General features: G+C 46.3%; 1 protein-coding gene across 1 annotated transcript; it reads right to left on the bottom strand.

The window, feature by feature from the left end:
• Positions 1 to 714: 714 nt before the first annotated feature.
• LOC139223935 (von Willebrand factor D and EGF domain-containing protein) lies at positions 715 to 25,549 on the bottom strand. Its single transcript, XM_070855939.1, has 33 exons — positions 25,450 to 25,549; positions 21,187 to 21,371; positions 20,762 to 20,990; positions 20,214 to 20,279; positions 19,514 to 19,746; positions 17,695 to 17,784; positions 17,465 to 17,606; positions 16,724 to 16,941; positions 15,588 to 15,661; positions 15,212 to 15,488; positions 14,787 to 14,989; positions 13,764 to 14,674; positions 13,452 to 13,588; positions 13,195 to 13,356; positions 13,001 to 13,105; positions 12,019 to 12,133; positions 10,316 to 10,623; positions 9,984 to 10,203; positions 9,715 to 9,852; positions 6,249 to 6,734; positions 5,807 to 5,977; positions 4,740 to 5,107; positions 4,148 to 4,646; positions 3,917 to 4,012; positions 3,708 to 3,803; positions 3,489 to 3,584; positions 3,289 to 3,384; positions 3,073 to 3,168; positions 2,887 to 2,982; positions 2,503 to 2,598; positions 1,475 to 1,570; positions 1,279 to 1,376; positions 715 to 735 (listed from the first exon to the last, which is right to left on the bottom strand). The coding sequence occupies exons 1-33, from the start codon at positions 25,547 to 25,549 to the stop codon at positions 715 to 717; spliced, it is 6,324 nt and encodes a 2,107-aa protein (XP_070712040.1).
• Positions 25,550 to 25,657: the final 108 nt, after the last annotated feature.

Raw genomic sequence — 25,657 nt, forward strand, 5'->3', positions numbered from 1 at the left:
CCAAAAATATAGCAGGACATCAGGAAAGAATGTGAAGAAACCACTACCTTGAAAGGATCTTTATTTGTTTTCTTATAAAACAACCAATAAACAATGCTTTAATAAGAAATAACATCGATTACACAGTGAGTAAGATATATACAACAAGAAATATGCGACAATATAAAACAACCAAATAAATAAATACTCATACGGAGGTTTGTGGAACCTGAACATGACAGTCACTCCCTGCCTGCAGAATGAATATGTTGCATTGTGGAAGTTACCAAGAAAGGTCTTCATCTCTGTGCTTCGTGTCGTTAGCCTAGCTTAGCACAAACACTGGAAGCAGGGGGAAACTGTTAGCCGGGACCTGTGAATCAGTTTAGCTTTTTTTATCTGCATGTTCTAGCAGTTTTCACTCATTCACTCAGGAGGGAGGTGTGAATGAAGGTGCCAGTTAAATCTACCTGGCAACATGTCTGCAAGAAGTCAGGAAATAACAGCTTCTAAACGCACAAGCTCTCGTTTTTAGATGAGCACTTTTCTGCAGGCTGTCAAACAGACTTCCCCCTGCTGCTCTTTGTTTTTGCTACCAGAGGCTGAGCGCTGTGAGACGACACTGATCCACTGGAGTCAGACCTTTCAGGTACGTTGGTACTTTTCTTTCCATGGCTCTGGATCACCTGACGGATTTATTGGTGCTGGTTTTGGTGTCGGTTGTGTAAGCGGGTCTCAACCTTGAGAAATGGGGAGCTGAAAAACAGAAGAAAAGAGGTTTTATAATGATCCAAACTGAAGCACAACAAGACCAGCCAGCTTGGAAACAGGAGTAGGAGTCTGTGAATGCACCACGAGGCTGAATTCCAACATGTTAACACAGAAGAAACAGCAGGTTCACAGCCATAAATAAAACACTACATTCTCCTTTGATCCCTGCAGCATTCACAGATCGCACATCCACATTTTTATTTATCTATTTTCTTTGCACAGTTTCGTTCACTGCGCCTCAATACATCATGCGTGAGCGGTCAGTTCATGAGACCGGCTGCATTTTCACGTGGTTCTGGTTTCCTGCACGTGTAACATGTGTGTGTGGATCTGAGGCCAGCTGGGAAACATGTAGCAGCGACGTTAGAGTAGCTGAAAAGGCTTTAAGCAAACCATTTAAAATGCATTTAAATCACAATGTCCAACTTGTTTCACACTGTTGTCTCATTTCTTGCCAGACTGGAGTAACGAGGAACCACAGGAGGAACATCTCCAGGTGTTTTTTGAGGTGAGCCCACTCTTCCTTACCCTTCTGGAGCACAGAGAACCTGAGTATCCGCTCCGGCAGGCGCACACGTTGGGTCGCACACATCGGCTGCCGTAAAGACACTTCTGCTCACAGACGGCTGGGAAACAAACAACCAGAGGATGCAGGATCAGTCATGTGAATCAGCCAACATGAGACACTGAGAGTGTATTTGTTGGAGGGGGGGGGGGTACTCACGGGTCTGACACAGCATGCCCTGCCACCCGGGGGCGCAGTGGCAGGTGTTGGCTCCCACACACTCCCCTCCGTTCAGACACTTCTGCAGACAGCTGGCTGAGGGGCAACACAGACGCCACAAAGATGAGCACTTAAGACATGACCTGGGCCGTGAGGTGTTGTAAAACAACAACAGCGATGGAGGGAAGGGTGATGAAAGCGGACAGTGAAACACGGCGGCGAAGCAGGTGTGGAGACCTGATGACAGGCCGTCTACATGAGTGACAGGTGTTAAGGTGTCAGCTGACACACTCCCTCCCTTAGAAAAGCAGATAATAGTTTTCTGAGGTTAATATCCCTCCTCCCTGATGTTTGATGTCTTTCAGGTATCCGTTTCTTCAGCAGTCCAGAGGACGGCCCCATAAACCACTGCAGACATTAAGACTGATGGTTTCCATATGGGGGGGCATCTGTCAGACTGTCGGCGTACCTGCTTCTGGCTCCGTTTGGTGACTTTTACAGCAAAGTCAAACCTCCTCTGCTGACTCCAGGTCAGTTTCTGATATTAAATCCACTCGGGGTAGAGGTCAAGTCAGTGTCTTTGTACCACCACCAATCAGTGCTGAGACAATTTGCCAATTTATAGATTAGAAAACAACAATTAAGACGAACTGTCTCCAATTTCAGCTTCTTCAATAGAAGGATTTGCTGTTTTTGTTCTGTTTTCTATCACTTTAAGTGAGTATATTTGGATTTAGTGCTGTTAATTGGACAGAGCAAGTATGTTAGAGGACATCAACTCTTCCAACGACAGCCGTTTTTCACTATTTAATGGATTAAACAATTAAACTGCTTGGCAATCCTCTATTTGTAGTTTCTGGACAGTTTGACTTCAGGGAGTTTAGATTTTGGTGTTTGTGGTGTAACGTTGTAGAGCTCAGGTGTTTGCACTAATGCATCATGGGATCCAACAGGATGGCCTGGAGGTGGATGATGATGATGATGATGATGATGATGTAAATGTGAAGAATCTGTGTCACAGCACTTACGTTTGTCACACCTCGGTCCTCGCCAACCTGACGGACAATCGCAAACATCTGGACCGACGCACCTGCCGCCGTTCATACACATGGGCTCACACACACCTGCAGAGACGTGATGATCTGGTTATTATCTGCAGAAACATCTCAGCTTTTGAGACTTTTATTTTGAGCTGGTAAATCCAGATTATTGAATACAGTTGAAGAAAAGGAGGAGGATGAAGATCTGGCAGAAGAAGAGGATGAGGAAGTTGTAGGAAAAGCATAAAAGAGGAGGAAGACAGGGAGGAAAAGACAAAGAAGAACTGGAGAAATAAGATAAGAGGATCATGAGTGACGTAGAGCCAGACAAGAACCTGGGAAGAAGTTGGAGATGAACAAGTGAAGACTGACTTTTCTCGCATCGCCTCCCGGTGTATCCCTGCAGACAGGAGCAGACGCTGTTCCTCATGCACAGACCACCGTTCTTACAGGGGGGGCTGCAGAAAGCTGGGCGAGGAAAAGGAAGAAAGAAAACACTGAAGTCAGTAAGAGTCTTAAGATTAACTCGATGAATTACTGGTCGATTGTTTGACTCACCGTTCTGACACTGTGCGCCGTAGAAACCGTGAGGACACTCGCAGGCATTTGGCCGAACGCACAAACCGCCATTCAGACACACAGGAGAGCAGAGGGCTGGACAGAGAGAGAGAGAGAGAGACAGCATTCACTCTCTTCTTGTCTGTCTGACGTAATGCATTCCCCGGCTTCTCAACACCACTAAATGCCTAACCCTAACCTGAGTTAGACACTCACCGGTCTCACAGGACGGTCCGGTCCAGCCTGGCAGACACATGCACTCGTCTGGAGACACACACTGGCCTCCGTTGTGACAGTGACGTCTGCACACCACTGCCATCACCAAAAAATAACATTTAGGACAATACTCATAGTAGTGCGAGAGGTTGTAGAGCATGAAGTAAAACAGGAAATCCTAGAAAGTGTGATGAACTCACTGGTCTCACATCGAGGTCCAAGGAACCCGTAAGGACAGGAACACGTCTGCAGTCCCACACAGGTGCCTCCGTTTTCACACGGCAGCCTGCACAAAGCTGCACAGGTGCGTCTCAGTTAGTATCACTAACACACTTAACATACATGACGAACTTTACTTATTCTACAAACCAGTAGGACACGTGTGAGTGGAATCACTGGGAAAAGGAGGCGAGCTTTACCTTCCTGACAGGTTTCTCCATGAAAACCTCTGAGACACTGACACACACCCGGGGCAATGCAAACACCCCCGTTCATACAATCCGGCTCACAGATGGCTGCGAAAATACCAACAAACATAAAATAGAAATAAGCACATAAAGTAAACATACATAGCCAATACATGAGTGCACATAGAGAGAGATGCCAGCTGAAATAATAATTTGTTTACCTGTCTGACAGTCGAATCCAGTGTAGCCTGGTTTGCAGCGACAGGTGTTGGGAGCAGCACACTCCATGTTCCTGCCACACGTATGCCTGCAAACAGCTTGGAAAACAGACAGGGCAGCATCTTTAAACTTAACAATCAATGATATGTCATAGTTGTTCACTGCAGCCAGTGGCAGGAAGTTACTTGCAGTTACTTCAGGACAAGTGATGGATGCTCCAATCACAGCCGTACCTCGACAGGCTTGTCCGTCTCCCGTGTATCCTACAGGACACCTCCCGCAGCGGAAACCCCCATCCATGGCTGGTTCACACAGGACCCCAGGAAAACACGGCCGATCGGCGCAGGTCATCACCCGTTTGTCCGCTGTCGTGCCACCGCCAACCCTTGGCTGGATGGTGGCTCTTTGTGGCGGGGAGCCGTGGACCGTCTTGCCCGACGTTGTGAAGGTCAATGCTGGGACCACCTCTGACATCTCCGGGCCTTCTGATCCAGGCTCGGCCTCATCTCCGTCTGCAGAGAACTCTGACTCAGACAGCGAGTAGGACAGAGCGGTGAGGGCTGCCGTGAGTGGGAGGACAGGTTTTGGAGGGGTCCAGGGTTTGGCCTGGGTGGATGCCAGGTGGTGGAGCTTGGGCTGTTTGGACTGCGTCACTTTGTCAGACTGAGTGGATTGGGGCGGAGCCGGCGGCGTTACCTTTGAAGGTGCGGCACCAGTCAGTGCTCCTTCAGACTGCAGAGAAATAAATAATAAGAATGACAGAAGGTCAGACATTCATGACTGCTTTCATCGAGATGATGCACGGTGCACAAATGGCCAACCCACCTTGGAGTCCGTCACACGGGGAACCATAAAATCCCTAGCTGTCACGCTAGATCTGCCGTGTGACCTGCCATCTGTTCTGAGGTTGGCGTTTTGGCGGGTGGTGACATGCAGAGCACTGATTGATGTTCTGGGAACATCTCTTGAAGGAGTGACCGCCTCTCTCCTTCCCCCCGTCCCGCCTCCCCTCCCTGAGGCAGGAACCTGGCGTGGGGTGTTATCTCGGTTTGCTCTGGTTACAGGTAAGGACAGGTGTTGGATGCCGTGTCTGGTGGGCAGGTTGGGCAGGTGGAGCTTTGAGACTCTGCTGCTGCTTCCGGTCGGCAGTCGGCTGGTCTTGGCCAGCGTCTGCTGAGGAAGGTGATTGGATGCTGAGGAGAGACGGGAGGAGACATCAGTGGTCATAGCTTAGCAACCACAACTAGCAAAGCAATGTGACTGAGACCAGTAAGAGCGACTTATAGTGAAACTGTGCTGTGTGAGAGAAGCCAGTTTGACAAGGATTGATTAGAGATACATCAAGAGAAGAGAAATCTGTTTTTAAGTTGTGGTATATTGATGAAAGAGCATTCAATCAGTCCTTGAACAAATGAAAGAGAAAATGTGCACAGGCACTGATTTCAGTAGAACTCTTAAAGCGATTCATGTCTTGTTTGAGGCTGACTGATGCATCTGCATAAACACTTTGCTCTGCCTTGAGACCTCCCAGACAAACATGATCCACAGTAAAGGGATTTCAGCTGGAATGAAACTGTCTCCTCTGAGTTGTTAGGACGCCCCGCTCCCCTCATGAGGAAATAACGCTAAACAATCTTCTGTTGAAAGCTTTGCGGTCGGGCGCTGATTCAAAAAGCAACGTACCAATGGTGGTTATTCCATCCAGGCTGTCTCTAAACACTTACATTGATTTATCTGCTGTAATAAATAGAATTCCTTCCACACATAAAACAACATCATGGAAAGCAGAACATCATAAGAACAAATCAAAAGATCTTGAAAGTTGTTTTCACATTACTGACTTATATTTTTCAGTCCTGAACAACAACACTTAAAAGAAACACGTCCTTTACCAGCCTTGGCGTTCTTCATGCAGACGCGCCCGTTACCATGAAGGCCTGGTGGGCAGCGGCCGCAGACGTAGCCGACGTGTGGCGGCCTGCGGTTGATGCATTGGACCCCGGGGAAGCACGGCCTGCTGGCACACGTAGCCGACACATTGACAGGCGGAGAGCGACCAGACCCTGAGAGACAAAAACTGCTGTCAATGTGCTGAATCAGGATCACCAAGTGTTTTTGTTTTTATTTTACAAGTGCAGCTGTGATAAAGTCCACACATCTGTCCTCATACAGTAAGGTGCTACAGATAGCAGAGGTTTAAGTATCTCTATACATCAAAAGCTTTCTGTACAGTTTACTGATCCTTCTTTTCACATTTCCCAAACCATTTACCAAAGTGCACCCAGTAAAATGTTAAATACTTCTGTAGGGACTGTTGGAAACACTGGGCTTTACCTGACGGTGGTCTGCCTTTTCCCGATGGCTGGGTCACAGTGGATGTCTTGGCAATAGTGTTGCTGATTTTGGGCTCACGAGGCTTCACTTGGTCCGGTGTACTTCCTGAGATGTTCTTTGAAGCGTGTGTGTTAGTCGTGGATGGGTTAAGTTTGACTTCTTGACTTCTTTCTAGAGCATCTGTCTTTGTTTGGGATGCCAATGGGGTAATTACTGTGATGCTCTTGTTTGTCTCTGCCTTAATGAGCACTGGGTTCGGGCTTATTCCTGGAATCTGCCTCCATGTGCTGGTCTTAGTTTGTGATCGGTTTGGGTCAATCCTCGGAATCGCCTTCACCACCTCAGCCCTCGTCTGCGGGGAGCTACCACTTGAGGTTTTCCGGAAAGTGTCTGTCTTTATTTTGGGTGCTTGCAGCAGAACATCTGGTACCTTGTAGACAGTCGTACGAGGAGCAGATGTGGGGGAGATGGGGGCCGGCCGGACAACTGCTATATGAAGAAAGACACAGATTATATTTTGGATTGCCATCCACCACCTTTATCTCTATCCAGAACTGCTTCCTATTCCGTTTCTAGATCCCCCACCTTGCAAGAAAGCAGTAGCAAAGAGGTGAAGGAGTACCGTAGCCTGGAAGGTTCAAAAGGTTCTTTTTAACAACACAGGAGCCCAGCAAGAGACGAGGCTTTGGAACAAGTTTGTGTAAAGATCACAGTGAGGCATAATTACCACTCACAGCCTATCAACACATTTACAAGCCACAAGCGTAGCAGGAAACACTCAGTGATTGACGACAACAGCCTGGAAACGTGCCTCAGACGGGAGGGCACTTCACTCTGATTCATCGCGGCCTGCAAGAGTCAAATCCACTCAAATGCAACAGGAGCAGGAAACATTCATCTTGACTCTTGTGACTCAACTTTTCTTCTTTTTAAACGTTTTTCTGCCTCCATGCACAGGCGTGGCTTTTTGGCCACAAGTCAAGAATTTATACGCTAAGTTTGACAACATTTCACACAAACGTCTAACAGGACTTTTGCATTGTGACATTTAATGCTCCAAAGGTCACTGTGACATCAAAATGTTCTGCAGAAACACCTTTCTGACCATAACTTAGGAACAGAGGGGATAATGTGACCATATGTTGCATTTAGTCTAGATACTGAATTAATGGCACTAATGGATGGATGTTAACTGACGCCAATCTGGTTGTTGGTGAAGAGCTGAATTTACTTCCACCTCGTTCATTTGTCAAGCGTTGGTTGATTAGTTTCTTTCTCCTGATCCTCTGGAAACTACTTCAGCAGTTTTTGTACTTTTGGAGAGACTTTTCTTGTCCGTTGGGCTTTGATTCATCGATTCTGGTTGGGTTTTCTTGTCTCTCTGGTCCCTTTTCTGTCTTCAGTTTGACATACTTGCTTGTGATTAAGGAAATACTGGTAATAAATCCAGTTGTTTTGATCCCTCTAGGCTCGGTCCTAAGTCAGTTTGAATTTATTGAGGCTTTACTTGTGATTGCAGTCCTGATCTCAGAAAAACTGCAGAAAAAAGGGCAAAATCGGCAAAGAAAGCCGTCGACCTCAGCTCGCTTTGTATCCAGGACATTTTAGATTTAGGAACTTCTCGGTGTGACCTCCCCAGTGCAGCTCCTGGTGGCCCCTGACACACAAAGTTGAGTATCTTTTGCACTGAACTGAACGAGGAGGTCAAGTAAGTCAAACCAAAGTCCTTTTGCTCGAGCAGATCGGAGGACTTAGAGAAGATTAAGCAGGTGAGGAAATCCAAGAATCTGTCGTCATGAGTCAACTGTCATGAAGTTCAGTAAAAATGACAAACAATACAGTTGATCTCAGACAGTAATATATGCTGTGTGCTTTGCTGTGAGCCAATTCTTCCATTAGCGACGATAATGTCAGGAAACATACACCTTTGTTTGATTTCTAGCATCCCTGAATGCCAGGGTTTGAGGTTCTTTGATTACTCACAGTATTTGCAAGGAAGCCACAACTCTCACAAGTGACATCTAGACAACGTAAAAGCAAACGCTGTTCAGCCAAGATTTGTTTTAAAGTCATGCATCACAAACCTTCAATACAACTGTGACGCCAAGCGGCTCAGCACAAAATGATTTCTCTAAAATGAGTCAACATTTTAAGGCTTTTCTCAGGACGCAGAAACAAGTTGTGCTTTTCTGAACAGGATCATCAACTTTGTTGAACTTGTCACAAACTTTAATCTCCATGTCGACCTCAACCTGAGCAATAAACCAGGTGAGGCTGCTGGGAGAATGTAGAATAACTTTGCATTGGCCAATCTGATTATCAGATAGCAAAACAGGCCTGAGCTCAGCGGTTAGCCGTGAAAAGGTTATATTAAGTAACAAAACACACATTTAGTGTGTCTGCAACCGAGAGAGGTTTCCCACTAACCTGCCTGATGTTAAGTTTGTCCAAATACAAAGATAGTAAAGTTTTATCAAGCTACAAATTAGCCCTGAGGAAGGTGTTCAGTGTGCAGGCGTCCGACAGCAGCTACCTGCTTTATGAATCTGTGTTCACATCACATGCACGCACGCAGCTGAGTGTTAAAGCTGAAGCTAGAAGCAGTTAGTTTTGTCCCTCAGCGACAGTGTTTTTAAAGCAAGCGAGCACATGGAGGACGGCAGCATCTGGTTTCCATTCAACACAAGAGCTGCATCCCTGCTGAGCGCAGAAACACGGCTGTGATGAACAAATTCACCTTCACACGCTGGGCAGTTAGCCGACGCTCTTATCTAAAGAGATTCACTTAACGGCAGAGTCGTCTTCAAGTGTTCTGGGGTGCAGTGAGATAATTAGAAAGAATTAGAGAGCCAACATCACAGCTTCAAACAGACGATCCTATAAGATAAAGAAGTGCCGGGAGATGAATACATAGATGTTTTATTGTGCCGAGACCGTAGAGCTCTGCAGAACAGCTGCACCAGCAGTAAGTGATAAACTCATGTTATGGGATCCAGGTTTAGGGGTTGGAGCTGTGTCACCATGCACGAAGGCCTCTCATGTGTGTACAATGTGTATGCACTGTAAGAAGCTCTATGAGAATTCATCATTATACCTGTCTTCAGTTATTAGTTTGAAATAATAATAATAATATCAAATGCAACTTATTAGTAAAAACATCTTAAAACCTGAATAAAACTTCTTTAACATAGTTTAAAGTTGGAATATGAATTTCCTACTGACATCTGTTTGTTTTCTATCATCACAGAGACTAAAATGTCCTCATTTTATCCCCATGATGTCATGATCAGACTGTGTTTTATGATCTCAGGACTGCACACCAGCTTTGCAAACCCTGCAGCCTTTTAACTGAATATAAAAAACATGTAAAGAAAAATCTGTGATTCCCCAGTGATGCACAAACCTGCTGCTGTTTAACTGCGTCAGCAATAACAACTTGCTAAAAATGTAATAACATTATTCTCACCTGTGCATGTCGTCCCATTTCCCAGCATGCCTTTGGGACAAGGGCCGCAGCCATAGGAGCCAAAGCTGTTGAAGCACTGGACTCCTGGGAAACAAGGCTTCCTTTCACACTCATTGATATCTTCCAGGCATGTTACACCTGCCAAACACACACACACACACACCATGACTGTCGTCGATCTTGAGATACCAGAGAAGCTCAGCAGAAATAAACTGAGTCTTCTTTTTGTCATTTAAGGCGCAGACGGGTTTCAAGGACTAGATTGTTACCTCTGAGCCCTGCAGGACACTCGCATCTGTACCCGCCGGCCGTGTTGACACACTTGCCGACCGTGCACGGAGCCGACAGACATTCGTCCACATCTTCGCCGCAGAGGTCGCCCTGCTTACCCTCAGGACACACACACAGGTACTTCCCACTGCCGGCAGGGAAATTGACGTCTGTCACACATGTTCCTCCATTCTGACACCCACATGGCACCACGTCAATCTGCAGCACAGGTGGAGAAGAGAAACACAGATGAGGCTTTTCCTATTTTATATTGCTGTAACAGTCAGTAAGCACCTGCTGGAGTTCTCCTCCTCTCCTTCTCCAGCTCTACCTCCACGGTGAAGGTGCTCTGGGCGTTGCACTCGTCCGACAGCGTGAAGCGGAAGGAGCGGCTTGATCGGCGTCCCTCATCCTCCTCATCCTCCTCCTCATCCTCCTCCTCCTCTTCCTCGGGAAACGACGGGACCGTCCAGATGAGGAGGCCGGCGGGGGAGAGGACGGCCCCCTGTGGGCCCTCCTCCAGCTGGAAGAGCAGTGCCGAGCCCTCTGGGTCTGACGCCGCGAACTGGAAGACGAAGTTCTCCCCGGCAAACGTCCGCAGGAGGCTCTGAGGTCGGTGGAAGGCCGGAGGTTCATTGACTGAAGACAGAGGAGGAAAAACAAAAGCTGAGCACTGAAATATATTCATGAATATACTGATAAGCCCATTTATATGCAGGTTTATTCCATATTTGCTGCTACATCTGAAGTAAACTCTTCACAAATCAGCTTGCTTTTGGCAAAAACACTCCTCCAGTTTGTGGATCATGTAACATCGCTGTCCCCACAGATGTTTAATAGGAAGGCAGTGATGATAATCCCAGGAAACACCTGCTCAGCATGACGGTCAAATGTTAAGAAACCGACAAGAGAATGCGTGCTGATTAATAGGATTATTACTGCGACTGAATTCCTCACCAAACTGTCTAAAAATAAACAAAACATCTGATAATTCTACTTGCATCCAACATAAATCAGCTTGTTTCACAGAAAAAGTTGTTTTCATGTTTTCAGTAGTCATCGCCGTGTCCAGCTATGGTTACAGCTGACTTGAGGTTTGTTGAGTGTAAGTAAGGATGATTGTCAGTCTATGTAGCTGTGCTAATCAACCATGTGGTTCTCTCCCTCTTCCTCCTCCTCCTCCTCCTCCTCCTCCTCCTCCTCCCCCTCTCTCTCACAGTGGTTAAGCGACAGGTCAGGGCATGCTGGGAAACTTAAACATCCGCTCCTTTGATCTGCTGACGGTGACAAACAGGACCACAGTTGGACGGCTAAAACATTAACGGAGCTCGACCACGACTGCCAGCGCACTAATACACTACGGTGACTTCTGTTTTCCCTGTTGGTCCTTATTAGTGAAGCTGAGTCCAAAACACCTGCAGTCCCTCAGCCAGTTTCCTAATTAATGAACACAAATAAGGTAACAGCTGTAGCAGTGACAGTGGCAGCAGCAGATTTGGGTTTTGAGTCATAACAAGCTCAGTATTAATGTTGATAAAAGTAAGTGGACAATGCACACACAGACCTTACACCCATACGATCACGCCAAAGCAATGAGCATTAACCTGCTGCTATCACACCATCGGTTGTTTGAGCCTCTCTGCAGGGATTTGCTCCCTTTGCCACAGCTGTGAGGTTCAACACCGACGTTTGGTGATGAGTCCTGGCTCGCAGTTGACGTCCAAGTTAATCCCAAAGGCGTTGGATGGAGCTGAGGTCAGGGCCAGTCAAGTTATTCCACGCCAAAATGGGAAAGCTATTTCATTATGGAGGCATCGTCCTGTTGAAACAGGAGCTAGACCTCCACGAAAGCCTCAAATGTCAACGTATGCATAGCTTTAAGACTTCCCTTCACTGAAACTAAAGGGCCAAACCATGAAAAAGACTAAAAGTGCACAAAAAGGATCACATCTGTTTGTAGTTTTTATTTGAAAATGCCAGTTTTTTTGTATAATATGTGTGATTCAGTTCAGATACGCAGTCATTTGTTTGTACCTTGATTCACAGACCAGGTGAATTTGGAGGTGTCCGGGTCACACAGGAGGCAGGGGCTGCTGGGATTGGAGTCTCCCTCTGTGAAACACATCCCGTCGATGTTACACGTCTTCTCCTGGCAACCAGAGACACGGCGAAAAAGCAAAAGGTTTGTTTGTGCACTCATATTTACAGCGTTGTCTTAAAATATCCACATGCTGAGGGAGCTTCCAGAAATTACATTATAAAACATATATTTTTTCAAGCTGTGTGTTTTTCTTCTGTGGTTTTCTCTGGAGACGCCAGGTAAGCAACAGGAAATCAGCTCGCCTGCTCAGTCTTTGCTTAAGTTAATTCAATTTAGCTCAGCTTTGGCAGGCCATGTGTAAATGTGTTCACTGCAGCTTGTTTTGTAAGGTTACACATTGTCCCGTCTCCCCTCCTGTAAAAACCAGTTCCAGTAACAACAGGACCCCCTCTGTACCTGTTTTTTATTAACACTGGGTTTTTAAATAGCCAGCTGTTGCTCCTAAGGAGGATGGGAAACCTCACTGTCTCTGGTTTAGTCATTCAACCCACTACAAGTTGTTCAGGGCAAAGAGTCTGAAGCCCTAGCAGAGCGTATAAAACACTTCACTGCACTTTTCCACTAAACACCCACCGAATCACATCTGTCTCCTAAATCTGCTTTTCGTAACCAAACAAACACAAGAGTCCAAGTTTTCTTACCAACCAACAGCTGAGGAAGATCACCTTAACCTCACCTTCATACCGAATACCTGTAGTCGCCTTAGCTTGGAAACAAAGCACTTAAGGTGTCCTACCTGTGAAGGCTTCATATGTTTTGTAAGTGCCATTTTTAATAGATCAACTATGCCTTAAACATTTATTGTTCCTCACAGAGAATAATCCCAAACCTCCCTGCTAGCTTGTAGGACACGTTTATTGGAAATGTTGAAAACAGCTCGACAGGGAACACTGTTCACTTTTGTATGTGAGTTACCTTTAACTTACAGAGTCCTGAGCGCGATGCATCACAGACCTGGCAAACACCGTCGTAGATTGTCAGCGCCTTGGCCTGGCTGTACTGGGAGCCATCGTTGGTTACCTGGTACAGGAAAACAGAGGAGCTAACACTGGACCAGCAGCCACCGAGCAAACAAGCAGAAGACTTTTTAAAAAGCACGCAGATGTTACCTTAATCTCCCAGCGTGCGTACGGTTTGTCGTCCATCATGAAGTCCTCTGTGTTGACGGCTGTGCTGCTCAGAGATGGCACAGCACAGTCTAAAGCCTTGGAGCTGAGGAACGTGGCTTTGGTTCTTTGTTTTTCCCCTGGGACCCAAACTCCGTTTATGTACTGTGGAGGCAGATCAATGCAAATCAGAAGAAATATTTAGAAAAAAAAAAACACTTTCAGGCTCTCAGACGACCTTTGACCTCGCCTTTCCTCACCTTTAGTCTGGTGGCGTGGCAGCTGAGGTCGGGAGAGTCGATGAAGCCAAGCCCAAAGACACGAGTGGTGCGACAGTTGAAGGCTCGGATGTCGCACAGTCCACCGTTCTCCAGATCTGTTAACTCGACTGGCTGGCCTGTGCACGTACAGATAGTTTGAGTTCATTACAAGCCGATCCAAAGAGAAAATATGACTTATCTCTCCCGTTAGTTAGTCTGATAAACCACCACTCACTGAGCTAGAGCTGTGGTAAGGATATTTTAAGCTCAGTAAACCCATGAAGGTTTGAACGGTTGTGTCTGGATACTCACTGATGGTCAGGCTGCAGTCGAAGAAGCTGTAGCCGGGATAACACTGGCAGCCCCACTCTGTGCACTCTCCGTTTCCGTTGCAGAAGTTTGGGCATCGCAGCGCTGTCACCACCTCCCTGGACGCTCCCAGTGGACCAGCCACCTCCAGGGCTCCCTGAGTCCGGTTTTCCAACAGCCTCCTCTCGCACTCGTTTTCAAGGTACGGCAACAGTGCCTCCTCCCAGCCCAGGTCGTCTTTGAGCTGCAGGTCCAGCATGCAGAGATCCACGGCCTCGTCCAGGCGGCGTCCCAGCAGCCCCCGGCACACCGCACCAACGGTGGAGTTGGTCAAAGCTATCTGGCACACCTCCAGGGCTTTGGCTGAGGTCAGGCCACTTGGAGTGGGCCACTGAGGTTCTACGTCCGGTCGGGCTTCCGCCAAGTGATCCTCAGGGAAGAAGTAGGCAAAGTTCTCCAGATCGGCCTGGCTGAGGCTCTGAGCAGCAAAAACAGGCTGGAATTCAAATGACGCCTGTCTCTTCGGTCTGTCAACGGAAAGCAGAAGATCCTCCTTGAATTCTCTGTCTAGCTCCTGATCACCGTCGCTGTTCTTATAGTTCTCACTGTGAAACCCAAGGTGCCTCCTCTCCAGAGGATGACTGTTAAAGGCAGACATGTCCAGGATGCTTTCCTCTTTTTCTGGACTCGTGATGTATTCCACTGTTGTGTCCATGGAGGGGAACACAGATGTGTAATCCACATTATCGTATGCTATGCAGTTGGAGTGAGCGGAAGGACTGTACAGGTTCCTCATCCCTCTGCCAGCGTGATGGGAAGTGCTGTATCTGTTTTGGCACCGACAGAAAGGCCTCCTGACCTCCTCTGCCGTCCCGGGAGGTGTCTTGTCAAATAAACTCTCACCTGGAGCTATCCTAGCACACACAGAAGAAACAAATGTGGAAGAACCTACAATTTCAGCCAAATTAATTCAGAATAAAACAAACTAATCTGAAGAATTTGTCTAAATTAGTGTTGCAGACTGACCTCCAGTCCTCTATGAAGCGATGCAGGTCATCAGGGCCATATGAGCCACCATCAGAGCCTTGGAAGTCGTTGTTCCCATTGCGGTCGAAGGTGCCGCAGAGGCCTTGCGTGTTGCCATAGTCTACGCTGGGCACCCGGACGGACAGGCTCATCCCCCAGTCGCCAACATCGGCCCTAACAAAGGCCCCGGAGGGAAAGATCAACTACAAGAGGAGAGTCACATCCAGCAGCTAGTTAACATAATCTGCTCATGCAGCAAAAGTAAAACAAAAACCACCTGAAAGAACTGTACATTCTTTGTACAATCAAGACCCTACATATACCTGACAGGGTATACTTCAAGCATGAGCGGAGATACTGATGTTTCCTGGGAAGCACCTAATGTTTTTCCAAGCAAATCTGCATCAAAATGTTCGGATACCTACGGTGACCTTCTTCCCCTGGTGGGACTCCAGCACCCTGACCCGGCTGCCCTCCCTGTCACCCAGGTTCTTCAGGGTGAGCTGGGGCCGGGTTTCCTGCGGCTGGCCGTTGCACATGTCAAAGATGGCGATCTCATTCCCCTCTCGTACCGCGACGCCGCAGTTGCAGGCGACAGCGTAGTGCCGGCTGCCGCAGTCCCACTGGCGAGAGTGGACCTCAAACTCCCTGATGAGGCTCCGGGACAGAACAAAGGTGCCAGTCTGGTGGTTTTCATAGCGCCTGCACACAGATATGATAACATGTCAGTCAATCTGGGATTACGACGCTCAAATTACCATTTGATGTCTGCTGATAACCGATAACAGGGAGGTAAATTACCTGCCATCCAGAGTAATTACATGTGGGTCAGTCAGAGAGTAGCAGATGGAAGTTGGGACGTCCTGGACCGTGACCTGGGGGCAGAGGTCAGGAGAACAAAGATTAGCGGGACTCCACCCTGTGGCCCTCTGACCTTGGGCTTTGATGTTTTCACTAAACACAGATGGGAAAACTCCTCTGCGAAGGGCCCCTCAGAGACACAATGTCTAGAGGGCTGACATTAAGTCTTACATAACGTAATAGCTTGGGTGGACGCAAATGACGGCTACATAGAGCAGTGGTTTATAAACATAATGTCAAGCCATCAGACAGGCACTCTTCTGGCCCTCCCCTCTAGGTTTAGAACGCATTGTATAACTGTGTGTACATGTAAACAGTGAGACTGCAGGAGAGAAACCTGGAATTAAAGCCGTCTTTTTAATGCTCTCTGAAGTAATGTTTAGATAATTATATCAGACTGCTGTTACTTTATTCGTCATTTAGTTTTGGACCCTGGTGCCCTCTTAAGAAATTCAGGGGGCCGCTAGAACTTCCTCAAAGAGCCCCTGTGGAGTCCAGGAACCCCTGTGAGGACCGTTTGCTTTGCAGTTTGCATACCACAGGACTCGAGTATCAAGAATGACTTTTGAATTACTTTTGAAACGTCCAAAAGGACCTCTGGTGCTGCATAGACTATTTATATTTACTCAAGTATCCCCGAGATAATTTAAGTTTCTCCAAAAAGTTCATAAGCAGCTCTGCAAGATATACTGAGCATTTAAATAACAACTTGCATTCCTCAGATTCTGATTTTGTCTGAAACCCCTTCAGGGTTTCCAGGATCCCCATCAAAGCCCCTCTTGAGGATGATGGGAATCTCCTGGAGTACTCAATAGTCCTCCTTGTGAGCCACTAAAATCTCAGTCCCTCAAAGACCCAACAAACACCTTCATGAATGACTTTTCACGAACTTCTGGAAAGCCCTCATGGGTCTCTTGAACCCACTCAAAGGCCGCAGAATGACTTTGTGACAATTTGCATGTCCTTAGATCTTAGATCAGGTCTTAAAATGTACAACATACATGCAGTAATTGACTGTGCATATAGATTATATTCAGTGAAACTGACACACAAGAAGGAGTTTCCCTTCAACTCACTTTCATGGAATTTGGGACGTAGTTTCTCCAGAGCCGTGGTGCACTGGGTCCGGGCAAAAATCCGATCAGACTTGGCCGGTTCCCGTCTCGTGTGAAATCGGTGACAGCGGTGACAAAAACAGATGCCCGGCCACAGCTGCCGTCACTGCAGGTGTGAGGCTGGAGCTCCACCTGGCAGGCGGACAGCGCCACATTTGAGGCCTCGTGCCCGAGACTGTCTGTGGGTGTCAACACAGCAGTAAGTTGGTGTTAATGGACGGCACACAGCTGTCTACAGATCTGTTATTATGTCTTCCTGTGCTGGTTTTGATGTGATGATGCACAAGGCAAGTCGGAGCAGAACAGAACCCAAGACAAGCTCACGAAAAGCTGCAGGAAACAGCTCCTCCATCACGCTTGTGACAACATTTGCATCTTTCAAGGATCCTACGTGCATTGATGAGAAGTTGGGGTCTCAATAGTTAATTTCAGTTCCTCTCATTTGTGGTTTGGACATAAATTTGAACATAACTGTCAAATTAAGGGTATTAAGGCTGAAATAATGGCATGTTTGGTCAGCTGTGGTGGTTGCTACAGGCTCATCCCTCTCGCTTCCACCCCAATGCCAAAATTAAGATTTTCTGTCTGCAAACAACTTAACAGGATGGTTAACTTGCAGCACACTCAAACTGTGAGCTTCATTGGAGATAATTAAGGGTGACAACACTGATCTTCTATCTCCTGTCTTCCTGCAGGTCTGACCTGGGTCATGGACGCTCAGAGCCAGAGGGACTCCACACTGGTGGCCGTGTTCGGGCCCGTAGCAGGGGATGGGCACTGTGCTGTGAACCGTCACCTCATGCTCCTGACTGTTCTCCGCTATGTGGAGTGAATCTGGAGAAAACTGAAGAGAAAGAAGGGGAGAAAGAAGTGGAAGAAGACAGCTCTACAAGGTTTGCTTTTGCTCTTATCGTAGACACAAGAATGTTTACCTTCAGCCCAGCGTAGAAACTCTCACTTTCTTTTGGGGTAGATCTGCTGTGGCTGGAGTTGGCTCTGAAGGTCGACACACTGCAGGAGAACTGTAAGGAAAAGATCATTTTATGCTTATTTTAATCCATAAAAGTACATATGTATAAGAGATAGAGACCTCTAGCAAGGTTTGGTTCCTTACAAACCTGCCTAAAATTTAAATACCACATCAACTGAAAACTATTTTGCGGAATATAACCATTTTTAAGCTCTACAGAACCCCCCATGACATGTTTTTCATTATATTTCTAAGTGAAAGAGTGCCTTTAATTTCTACAATGTGTGCATGTTAGTCATGGAAAAGACTAACAGTGCACGACTGACACTGTATTTGTGATTTATCAAAACATGTGCCCATGCAGCACACAGTACAGCAGCCCTCTGATCCTCAGCTCTAACATTTCACTCACTCTTGTGCTTCAAAAACATGAAGATGACCTTTGACCCAACTCAGCTGCTACATCAACATGTGTTAAAGACAGCCCTCCGCGACATGTTCCAGACACAACTAATACAACCCTGGTGTCCTAATATGGCAGCGCAATGGTCCGCAGCTGTACGAGGGCCAGTACTTAGAGTGACATCACCTCAGTTTCAAATAGCTTCACATTAAAAATCTGATAACTTAATGTTTCCTGGCAGCGAATAATTTCTCCAGGAAATGAGAGCCGTCAGCAGCCTCTGAGTTCGGCCTGTTTGGAAACGCAGCAGACTTTCAAAGATGCGCTATAAAAAAGTCGAACAATTACTACTTCCAATGAATCAACCAGTGTTTGAAGATTACTTCAGATGTAAAAAAGCAACTGAGGAAACTTTTCCAAACAGTGGACTCCAAACAAGCCTTTCGCTACTGTTCAACAAATCGGTGCCATTTCTATCAGATTTCTACGATTTCTTCACGCCTCTTCCTTGTTTCCCTGCTCATCTGGATTAGTTTCATGAGCAATAATTCAGCCTGATAAGCACAAATGTCTTCAATGCTTATTGGTCAGCGGCACAAGACTCTCAAATATTGATTTTGGACAATGTGAGCATGTGCTGTGGAAGAGTTCCTGGTTCAATCCATTCATTTGAAGGAATGACAAGTGGTTTTGGCACATAAGAAAGAACTTCTAAAGACAAACAGCGATGGATCAAACACCTAATATCTTCTGGTAAAGGAATCCAGCTGCACCAGCTTGCACCTAAACGTGGTGGCTGGGAAGGAGTAACCGCTCTGAAGTATTCATTTGCCAAAACACATCATGGAAACGTATGACAACGGTGCAACCAGAGGTGCTGAATGATGGCAATGAAGAGACATTTTCTCTTCAGGAAGTTGGTCCTTTAAAATTCAGGTAAAACAGATTTGAAGTTGTTTTTTCATTCTGGAGCGTCTTTTCCGTGAGCGATTGGTGGATTGGCAGGACTGTGGAACTGAACTGGGCACGTTCACATTAAATCTGTGCACTTATGACAAAAGTGAATGCCTATGAACAGCTAACTCTACTGAGAAAGAAACAGACCACCGTCCCCTGAATTTGCTGTGAAGATTTGAATGGAAGGGTTCAAATGGGAAGCATATGGTTTTTCCAACCTGCAACTGATTTAACTTCCCCACCCTCCTCTTGCCTTCTCTTAACATGAAATGACACACGCTGCCTCTCTGCCTTTGCTTTGCGAGGCTGAACCCAGGCAGGAGGAGGTCAGCGTGATCCATGGCTTAGGTTGCCCCGCTCGAGGGGTCAAACCCGCCACATGTGCTTCCCGAAACTTTCAGCACGGTCTGGCAGGAATTACCGTTTCTCCGAGCCTGAAGTGAACGCCATCCATCTCCACCAGAGAGAAGGGCTTCAGTGTGGATTCCTGCCTGATCTCGGCCTTCATGCTGTGGCCGATGTGTCTGGCCCAAACCACCTGGAAGCCCAGGGTTTGGCTCCACGGCGGCGGTTTGAAGGAGCACCTCAGGTGGACGCTGTGGCCGATGAGCTCCGTGGCGATCACCGGCCGGGACGGCAGGGACGGGAGGGCAGCTGGAAACACAGAGGGAGGAGTAAAGCTGTGCTACACAACGATCTCAAACAACCCTGATTTGGATTTTAGTTGTACAATGAAGTTGATTTTATTGGATTCAATATTGGTATCGCTTTGGACTGTTTGCCACCAATATGAGTGATAGGAGTCACTTCAGGCTCTGGGATGATCTCAGATGAATCCATCATGAAAGGAAATTTTAGCTGCAGCTTTACTCTGCAGTGCTGCTAACTTTTTCCTGAGCTTTTAACCTCGTCGCACAGATTTCCTGAGTTTCAACTGGCCAGAAGACAGTGAAATATTGGATGTCGGAAGCTCTGGAAATGCTAGTAAATGACAGACTTGTTAATTTGTTAGTTAGAATAACCTGCTGGCTAGAAAGGATTCACCAATAGATGGATTTTCAGTGAAGAATATCTGTGTTCAGGGTCACATTATATTCAATATAATGTTCTCAGAGTCTCACCTTTGCATCGACCGTTGACTTCTACTTCACCTGCTGGGCAGAGTCTGGGTCCCAAATCTGGACTAACTGAAACATGAGATGTATTAAATATCCTCTCAAAATGTCATCTTGACTATTTTGAACTGTAGCTAGATATGATTTCTTTTTTTTTTTTGGCAATAAAAGTTGCACTTCACTCAACACCCAATAACAAAAACACCTAAAACAGGAATAATCATTATGGTGACAAGAAAACAACACACATTAATTCTATATTTTCCAGAATAACTATATTTATGACAGTAATTGTATTCAATAGTATATTTATAATTCACCAGTCTAGTGATAACCATGTACGTATCTCCGAATTGGGCCAAAGAAAAACAGCTTTTTTTTCACTCTGACCACCAGGAAATTGGCGTTCATCCATTGATTTTTCCAGTTACATGACCAGAGACTGGAGTTGTCATCTTTTACAGGACAACAATAATGTGCAAATGTGCTTTCACGTCTTCTAGTAGCATTAAAAAAAACATGGCATGGCTGTTGGGCCTTCCAGCATGTTTCACCTTTAGCACAGTATCCCATGCACCCCTGCGTGGGCTGCAGGTAGTAGATCAGGAACTCGCCGCAGTTCCGCACCGTGATGGGGATGCGGAAGAGGCAGCAGTCCTTGGCGCTGCCGTGGAAGAACTGCCAGGTGGCGCAGGCGGAGAGCTGCCGGACCTCGCCGGGCCGCGGCAGGGAGGAGTCCTTCAGTGACAGCCACACTGGAGCCTGAGTACCACAGCGATTCATCTGCAGGGGGCATCGACAAAAACAGTCATTACCTGCAGCGCGGGGGTTATTATACCCTCCACCTGGGCTGAAGGTGCTTATTAGACCAATGTGTGATGGAAGACATCTCAAGACAACAGAGGTGCAGGAGAGAAAGTGGAGCAAACAAGTGTAATGATTTGAACACAACCACGCTTTTGGCAAAACCCCATCTCACCTCAACGCAGGTGGTCGGCATCTCCGCCGGCTTGTTGTTGATCCTGAATCTGTACCATCCCGGCGACAGCGAGTGGTCACAGATCAGGTCCTGGATGGCCGTGTTCTGGATCTCTGTGGAGTCGAAGTCCACGCTGCGATAGGGGTTACGCAACGTCTGATGGCCTCCTGGGTGACACTCTGGAGCTGAGACGTGGAGAACAAGGGCACCAAAGATGGAGTCAAACTCTTATCCAGAAAGATGACATTTAGCAGATGTTCAAGTTGGATAAAAAAAAAGACACAAAAGATCAGAAAAAAAGGATCCCCCCAGACTGAGAAACAGACAGAAGGCTTATTGTGGCGCTGCTGTAAAATTATTTTCCACCTTTGGAGAACTCAAATCTCTTCCTGTAACCTTTTCGTCGTGGGCTCCAGATCTGTCAATTTAATCAAGAGGAAATGAGAAGGGAGGAATCTCAGGCCCTGATCAGATGAGCAGGTTCACCCTGGAGTCGTGTCTTTAACGTTGACGCGGTCCTGCTGTTTGGTGGAGCACCAGAGGACGGACGTGATGAAGATAGACAAAACAAAAGCTGCTCATGCTGTCGTGGGAACCAGTCCTCGGCTTGGCTGAGAGGTTTTCTCTCTCTGTACACTTTTGGTAAAAAGCTTTGTTTCAACTTGAGCTGAGAAAGTTTATTCTCGGCCTTAGGACTAGCGGTTTGACAAAAGTAAGGAACTGTGGGGGATCTATGTGTGATCTTACATTGTATCCTGATATAAAGTTTGTTGATGAAGGCAGTAAGACGTGGTTGAAAGCTAGTAAATGGTTTCATAAAACTCAATTTCATGATTTAAATCATGAAATTATCAATAATCATAAAACTCTGGTTGGTTATTTTCTAATTTTGAGACGCAACACAACTGTATTTTCAAAAATGAGCTCAAATAAAAGAGAATTAGGAAGTCTTACTGTTATTTCTGGTTGCTGTAACCTAACCAAGCCTCTTCTGCAGAACTTCAACATAATGACTGGAGCAAAAGCCTCTATGAACTTGAGTGTAATTGGCATATTGTAACAATCTATAATTTTGAGTTGTGGCAGAACCTCAAATTTACAAGCAACCACGTCTTCATGAAAACAAACATCTGATCTGTTTCCTGTGAATCCAGATGCCTGTTTAACACAGAAAGATGCCTACAGAGAATCAGACGAGGAGGAGGGCATCACAATGGTGGGAGATGGTAGCCCGACAAAATCATGTAAACGATTTGCTCCTCAGACTGCCAGCTGGCACTGAGGAGGTGCGCAGGAAGGATCATTTCACCCCCGCAGGTTATCTAAATTGCTAAGAATAACAGACATTCCTGTGAGCCTCTCTTCTCTCGCCTCTCTAAACTCACCCCGGGAAAGGACGCTAAACCCAATGGCGCATGACAGGCCTCCGAACACCGCCTGCAGCTGGAGGCTGAAACAGCCGGAGGAATAATTTGAGCAGAACATGTAGTTTTCCACACTAGCTCACTCAGAAAAGCTCTAAATCTGTGAAGTGAAATGGGTCAAAGTCGTTAACAGAGGCCTTTCTTAACAAACCCAAACAAAAAAACAGGCCGCTCTTTCACTTCTAGCAGACAAGAGTCGTTCCCTCTCCTCTGTTTGAGTTTGATTGTGACGGCTGAGTAAAGTCACATCAGGGAAAACAAACATTCAGGGTGTTTAGGGTGTTTTGAGACCGTCAAAGCCTTGAATGGACGTGCTGAGGTTACTGCCCGCGGCCCCAAGCCTAGACAAGGTCTCACTGGCTGCTCCTCATGTTGACAGCCCCTTGAAAGCAAGTGCTGTTGTTTACACCGCCGCCTGTCTGCATGTACGCCTCGTCTGGAAGCTCCTCTGACGACATTTGAGGTCACAGGTTATCCAAACAACCAGGTTTTCAGTCAGGAGGACAATCGGCGGGACTTTGGCTGCTGGCTAAACGGCTCCAATTTGGCGACTTAATGAGTTTACAGAGCCAGAGGGGAGGGGGTGAGCTAATGAACCGGCACCCCGGGGGAGGGGAGGCCCTCAGCAGCCCAGATGTGCAGGGACTCTGTAGGGAAACTCTCCAGTAAGTCAGGAAAGAAGATTAGTTTAGGAGAGCGTGGTGTTAACACAACTGAGGTCACGGGTCTTCTCCCCAGGGGGGGAGTGTCACTCACCTCAAAAACAGAGAGGGTTACGGGTCTGGATGGGATTACTCAGGTCCCTTTCACACTTAAGGACTATCCCTGAAAAGTTCAGGCACATTTCCTGCTTGGGCTCATGTGTGTTTAGGTGAAGCTAAACTGCCAATTCAGGGAACTGAGATTGCGAAATTACGTTTCTCGCGAATCTGTTGAATCATTACAAAAACATTCGCTGCAGACAAAAACAGCTCCTCGACCAACACATCTTCTTCTTTCTGAAGAACATTCATGCTCCCCAGAGGATACACCCTCCAGACTGAAATATCTAAAACAACTATTGGATGATGATGATTGTTTTGTACTGAAACACCTCAGTGTTTTGTTTGTTTGCGATTAAAGTTCTTGACTCGCAGTTAAATAAATCACTTTCTTCAGTTTTCCAATCATATGTAGCTGCTCTGGGTTCATTAGTTGATTAGCTGCTCCATCCCATCAAGTATAAAACTAAAATAGTCTCAACCTGAGATGTGTTTCCATCGTGACAAACCTTGAACTCTGTGTGTTTGGCTGCACAACATGAGGGCCAGCAGGGTTTGATTTCTTCGTTAACTGGACTAAATGTGTCTGCTAGAGTTGCGGTAGACTTTGTCTTGCCACACACATGCCTGGTATTGTCGAGAGGACCCACAGCGCTTCACTTTACGATGGCCTGCCTCAAAGTTTACGACTGCATGCTTTGATCTGTCGTCGGACCCCTCTGGAGACAAAGATATGAGCGAGATGGACGGACAGAGGCAACGGCTTTACGCTACAGTCAAATAAGACTTCAGTTTAATTTGACTAAAGGTCACAAGTCTTGTTTGTTTTCTAGTAAAATCAGGAACATTTAGTGCATCTTTTACAACGTGTGATGGCAGGACAGGCAGAGGAGAAGAGCATTATGGGTGAAGTGAGCAGTATGAAGCTTATTACTGGATCATACTGAGCAACTAGTGCATTAAGTTGTGTAATGAGTCACCACAACTGAGTTTTGTTGTCTTGTTTCAATCACAGCTGCGTTTTTATGAGGACTGATTCTGTTTTGACGTCCGCTGTTGCTTTTATTTCTGCTCATGTTGTTTTTAACAGCTCCTAATTGAAGCTGAGTTCATTGTGGTGGAAGAAGTTCTCACATCTTTTGCTTAATTAAAAGTACCAGTGCAGCAATGTAGAAGTACTCTGGTACAAGTACAGAAGTCCAGACAGCAAACTGCACATAAAGTGTCAAAGTAAAAGTTCTTGATGGGCGGAATGGCCCTTTTTTAAAAGTTATATTATTAAATAAATCATATTATTGGAATATTATTACTGATGATAGATGTAAGCAGCATTTTAGTGGAGGTGGAGCTCATTTTAAACTACTTTATTCTGTTTAAAGTATCAGTATCATCGTTTATCAATTGATCTTGTGTTTTCTGAGTAAGATCTTAATCTGTAAAGCTGTCAGATGGAATAAAGTACAATATTTCTCACTAAACTGTAGCAGAGGAGCATGAAAAGGAAATAATTACCTCACACTGGTGATAATATTTGACACACTCAGGACTTATTATTAAAATCATTAAAACTTTCAATCAAATCAACGACACAATCTTTAACACAACTATCCAGTTTGACTGATCTCAGGTCTGTCCTCTGTGTATGTGACTCCAGGTTTGCTCTGTGTTTCCTGTGTGTGTCTGAAGGTCCGTCTAACCTCTGGACCTGCCGAGTGATCGGAATGCAGCCGCACAGGCCAAGTCACGCAGCTCTGCAGAATCCGCTGCTTTTACCAGGCAAGACACACTTTTTCACATCATATGCCTTCACAGCATGGTCCAAAATCTGAACAGTATGAAAGGGTTAAAGAAATATTAATTAGAAACTCCATGTGTGAGACTCTGGGTTGTATTAGGGATCCTCGTCTAGTCTAAACACCCCTGAGCAGGAAGGTGAGAGTACTTTTGTGTCTCATAGGTGAAACCATCTTCCTCACGGCAGCTGTGGACCATTTGGGAATCCTAACTCGAGGGTTGTAAAGGATGTAGGTTGTTTTTTTGCGTTTAAACAAGCCATAAAAAGTTTTCCATGCACCTACCTTGTTGTGCCCACGCTCCTAATTGCAGGACGCACAGCAACACGATGCGTAAACATCCAGGGAACATCAGGCGCACCGAACCAAATGCGTAACTGTCCATGGCTGCGGCTCCGGGGCAGAGAGATGCGGCAGGCTGGCCTCAGTCGTCTGGTCCCATTGAACTGAACACACACTCCTGCTGCACTCTCTGCAGACTGTGGCTCTGCTG

The sequence above is a fragment of the Pempheris klunzingeri genome, chromosome 24 (genome assembly GCF_042242105.1).
Source record: "Pempheris klunzingeri isolate RE-2024b chromosome 24, fPemKlu1.hap1, whole genome shotgun sequence".
NCBI classification, from domain to species: Eukaryota; Metazoa; Chordata; class Actinopteri; order Acropomatiformes; family Pempheridae; genus Pempheris; species Pempheris klunzingeri.